The 4,682-nt window shown below is 50.9% G+C and overlaps 1 protein-coding gene across 1 annotated transcript in view; it reads right to left on the reverse strand.

Moving 5' to 3' along the window:
- Window positions 1-1,361: 1,361 nt before the first annotated feature.
- The window catches only part of LOC139405224 (xylosyltransferase 1-like), a 51,234-nt gene continuing 47,913 nt past the window's right edge, over window positions 1,362-4,682 (reverse strand). Inside the window, exons 10-12 of the mRNA XM_071147659.1 lie at window positions 3,698-3,893; window positions 2,489-2,822; window positions 1,362-1,916 (exon numbers count right to left, since the gene is read on the reverse strand). Of these exons, the coding sequence (XP_071003760.1) occupies window positions 1,594-1,916; window positions 2,489-2,822; window positions 3,698-3,893 (853 nt within the window). The 3' untranslated portion in view covers window positions 1,362-1,593. The remainder of the gene's footprint in view (window positions 1,917-2,488; window positions 2,823-3,697; window positions 3,894-4,682) is intronic.

Here is a 4,682-nt window from a genome sequence, read left to right on the forward strand (position 1 = left end):
GGCTTTGGTCTAAAGTAGTGCACTATATAGGGAAAAGGGTGCCACACAACAATCAATAAATAAATCAAATTCAACTAATCAGTCAGTTTAGCCTCCGAGACAGAAGGTGGCGCCACCTGATGCTGAAGAGGATGACTCTGCTCCTGATCTCATTTCTTCTTGGTTTCAGTCCACAGCCTTTTCTTCTAACCTTCTTTCCTACCTGGCTCCTGAGTTACGCCATGGTTGGTGTTGACGCCGTTCGTACAGTAATCCAATGCATTCAATCTCCTCCCTTTCCTGTGTCCCAAATGACACCATGTTCTCTATATAGTGCACTACTTCTGATCAGAGCCCTATGGTAGTGCACTATACACTGAGAGTACAAAACATTTAAGAACACCATTCTTGATACACACAGAAACTGTGGAGTGTGAAAAACCCAGCAGCGTTGCAGTTCTTGACACAAACCGGTGTGTCTGGCACCTACTACCATTCACCCTCTGAATGGCAACACATACACAATCCATGTCTCTATCGTCTCAAGGCTTAAAAATCCTTCTTTAACCTGGTCTCCTCCCCTTCATCTACACTGACTGAAGAGGATTTAACAGGTGACATCAATAAGGGATCATATCTTTCACCTGGATTCACCTGGTCAGTCTATGTCATGTATAACACCTGGTCAGTCTGTGTCATGTATAACACCAGGTCAGTCTATGTCATGTATAACACCAGGTCAGTCTATGTCATGTATAACACCAGGTCAGTCTATGTCATGTATAACACCTGGTCAGTCTGTGTCATGTATAACACCTGGTCAGTCTGTGTCATGTATAACACCTGGTCAGTCTATGTCATGTATAACACCTGGTCAGTCTGTGTCATGTATAACACCAGGTCAGTCTATGTCATGTATAACACCTGGTCAGTCTGTGTCATGTATAACACCTGGTCAGTCTGTGTCATGTATAACACCTGGTCAGTCTATGTCATGTATAACACCTGGTCAGTCTGTGTCATGGATAACACCTGGTCAGTCTGTGTCATGTATAACACCTGGTCAGTCTATGTCATGTATAACACCTGGTCAGTCTGTGTCATGGATAACACCTGGTCAGTCTGTGTCATGTATAACACCTGGTCAGTCTGTGTCATGTATAACACCTGGTCAGTCTATGTCATGTATAACACCTGGTCAGTCTGTGTCATGTATAACACCTGGTCAGTCTGTGTCATGTATAACACCTGGTCAGTCTATGTCATGTATAACACCTGGTCAGTCTGTGTCATGGATAACACCTGGTCAGTCTGTGTCATGTATAACACCTGGTCAGTCTGTGTCATGTATAACACCTGGTCAGTCTATGTCATGTATAACACCTGGTCAGTCTGTGTCATGTATAACACCTGGTCAGTCTATGTCATGGATAACACCTGGTCAGTCTGTGTCATGGATACAACAGGTGTTCCTAATGTTTTGTCCACTCAGTATACAGGAAATGGAGGAGCAATTTAGAACGCAGCAGACCATCTCACCACACACTAAAACGTTTCCCGTCAGCTCATCCTCCAAGCCATTGGTTGGCTGTAGCAGTAGCCGTGGCGACGGTGCTACCTAATCCGTCCGTTCCCTCTGGGGGGACCCAGATCAGACTTGGGGTCGGGACTGAGCGCGCTCCATCCCGTCTCCCGACACCGCTGCATAACGGGACAGGAGCTAGGACCCTGAGAACACACGTCCGCTGCAGACCACACCCCTGCCAGGAGATGGTCCACCCAGCTCTGGAGCTCCGCCCCTGTCAGTGATGCTTTAAACTCCGCCTCCTCCACCTGTCCCAGGTGCACTGGGAGGTTGAGGATGGGGTTGAGGCCGTGGAAACTCTGATCCATGTAGGAGTTACGGACCGGCCCGCTGTGGAGCTTCACTGTGTCTTCTAGAGAGAGAGGGAGGAGGGGGAGGGGGGGGGGGGGGGGGAGGAAGGGGGGTGGGGGGGGGGAAGGAAGGAGAGGAGGGGTGGGGGGGAGGAAGGAGAGGAGGGGTGGGGGGGAGGAAGGAAGGAAGGAAGGAAGGAGAGGAGGGGTGGGGGGGGGAAAGGAAGGAAGGAAGGAGAGGAGAGGAGAGGAGGGGTGGGGGGGAAGGAAGGAAGGAAGGAAGGGTGGGGGGGGGGAGGAAGGAAGGAAGGAAGGAGAGGAGGGGTGGGGGGTAAGGAAGGAAGGAAGGAAGGAAGGAAGGAAGGAAGGAAGGAAGGAAGGGAGGAAGGAAGGAAGGGAGGGGAGGAGACAGGGGAGGGGCGAAAGGGAGATACCAATTATTTAAATTCCATATAGGTGTTACAGGATAGGCTGTGAATGTGTGTGTGTGTGGTTTGGTGTGTGTGTTTACCCTGGCGTATAGGTTGTGAATGTGTGTGGTTTGGTGTGTATTAGTTTGTTCCAGGTGATGTCGAGGTGTCCAGGTTCTAGTCCTCAGTCCAGTGTGTGTGTGTGTGTGTGTGTGTGTGTTTACCCTGGCGTATAGGCTGCTGGCCGTGGTGCTCCAGAGGTGAAACCACAAAGCTGGTGGAGGCCAGCAGGTTCCAGTGATGCAACACACGCAGCGTCCACACGCCGGGTCGTAACGGCACGGTTAACGGGGGCCGGTAGTGTGTGTACTCTGTCCCGCCGTCCACCAGGATGTCGTACGTGGCGGCTATGACGTTGGTGGGGTCCACCCAGACCACGGTTACCGTGACGTTCTGTCCCCGGCCCCAGCGTTGCATGGCAACCGGCTCCTCCGTGGGGCCCAGGAGGCTTCCGAAGTTCCTGAAGATTCTCTCTTTGGCGTCCCAGTCTGTACCCACCTGAGGGGAGGAGAGGGAGGACAGAGAAAGAGAGAGATATTGAGAGAGATCAAGAAACAGAGGGTTGATTTGAATGAAAACAGAGATACTGTAGAGAGAGAGAGAGAATCGTGTGAAGGATTTCCAGCAGGATAACCAGGTGGAGTCTAAGTCCCCTGAATGGCAGCCTGTAAACTACTTGATTTTTTTTAACGACTTCCCTGTTAATTAACAAATGGTAATTAAATTAGTGTTCCAGCGACAGCGTGACAGGACACATCCAGTACCACATGTCATCCCCAGGGGGCAGCAGCAACCTGCAGCAACCTGACAATAAAGACACTGAACAAATAGTGACTCAGAGCCTGTTTCAGTGGGGACAGAACCACCACCTCTCTCTCTCTCAGGTACCAGAGCCTGTTTCAGCAGGGACAGAACCACCATCTCTCTCTCTCTCTCAGGTACCAGAGCCTGTTTCAGCAGGGACAGAACCACCATCTCTCTCTCTCTCTCAGGTACCAAAGCCTGTTTCAGTGGGGACAGAACCACCACCTCTCTCTCTCTCTCAGGTACCAAAGCCTGTTTCAGCAGGGACAGAACCACCATCTCTCTCTCTCTCAGGTACCAAAGCCTGTTTCAGTGGGGACAGAACCACCACCTCTCTCTCTCAGGTACCAAAGCCTGTTTCAGCGGGGACAGAACCACCACCTCTCTCTCTCAGGTACCAAAGCCTGTTTCAGCGGGGACAGAACCACCACCTCTCTCTCTCTTTCAGGTACCAAAGCCTGTTTCAGCAGGGACAGAACCACCATCTCTCTCTCTCTCTCCCAGGTACCAGGGATCAGGGATAGGTTACATTTAAAGTGTATGTGTGCGGGTGTGTGTGCATGTCTCACCTCTGCAAACTGTAGTCTGTTGAGTGTGTTGGTTGCCGGGGCCAGGGTGAAGTGGTTGCTATGGGAGACCCAAGTCTCTAGGGTCTCTAGCTGGCTGGTTGCTAGGTTACTAACATGTTGACGAACCAGGTAGCCTTGGAACACGTCTGACAGGAAGTACAAATGGACAGACACCGGGTGGCCCCTGGGGATATACCTGGGAAACCCCAAATATACACATACACAGTACAATTACACACAAATACACACTCAAATGTACAGCCATCCACGGAAATGTCACTTCGCCCCCACCTACATGTACAAATGACCTGTACCCCTGCACATTGACTCAGTACTGGTACCCCCTGTATATAGCCTCCACACTGACTCAGTACTGGTACCCCCTGTATATAGCCTCCACATTGACTCAGTACTGGTACCCCCTGTATATAACCTCCACACTGACTCAGTACCGGTACCCCCTGTATATAACCTCCACACTGACTCAGTACCGCTACCCTCTGTATATAACCTCCACACTGACTCAGTACCGGTACCCCCTGTATATAGCCTCCACACTGACTCGGTACCGGTACCCCCTGTATATAGCCTCCACACTGACTCAGTACCGCTACCCTCTGTATATAACCTCCACACTGACTCAGTACCGCTACCCTCTGTATATAACCTCCACACTGACTCAGTACCGGTACCCCCTGTATATAGCCTCCACACTGACTCAGTACCGGTACCCCCTGTATATAACCTCCACACTGACTCAGTACCGGTGCCCCCTGTATATAGCCTCCACACTGACTCAGTACCGGTACCCCCTGTATATAACCTCCACACTGACTCAGTACCGGTACCCCCTGTATATAACCTCCACACTGACTCAGTACCGGTGCTCCCTGTATATAGCCTCCACACTGACTCAGTACCGGTACCCCCTGTATATAACCTCCACACTGACTCAGTACTGGTACCCCCTGTATATAACCTCCAC

This window comes from Oncorhynchus clarkii, unplaced genomic scaffold (genome assembly GCF_045791955.1).
Source record: "Oncorhynchus clarkii lewisi isolate Uvic-CL-2024 unplaced genomic scaffold, UVic_Ocla_1.0 unplaced_contig_3130_pilon_pilon, whole genome shotgun sequence".
NCBI classification, from domain to species: Eukaryota; Metazoa; Chordata; class Actinopteri; order Salmoniformes; family Salmonidae; genus Oncorhynchus; species Oncorhynchus clarkii.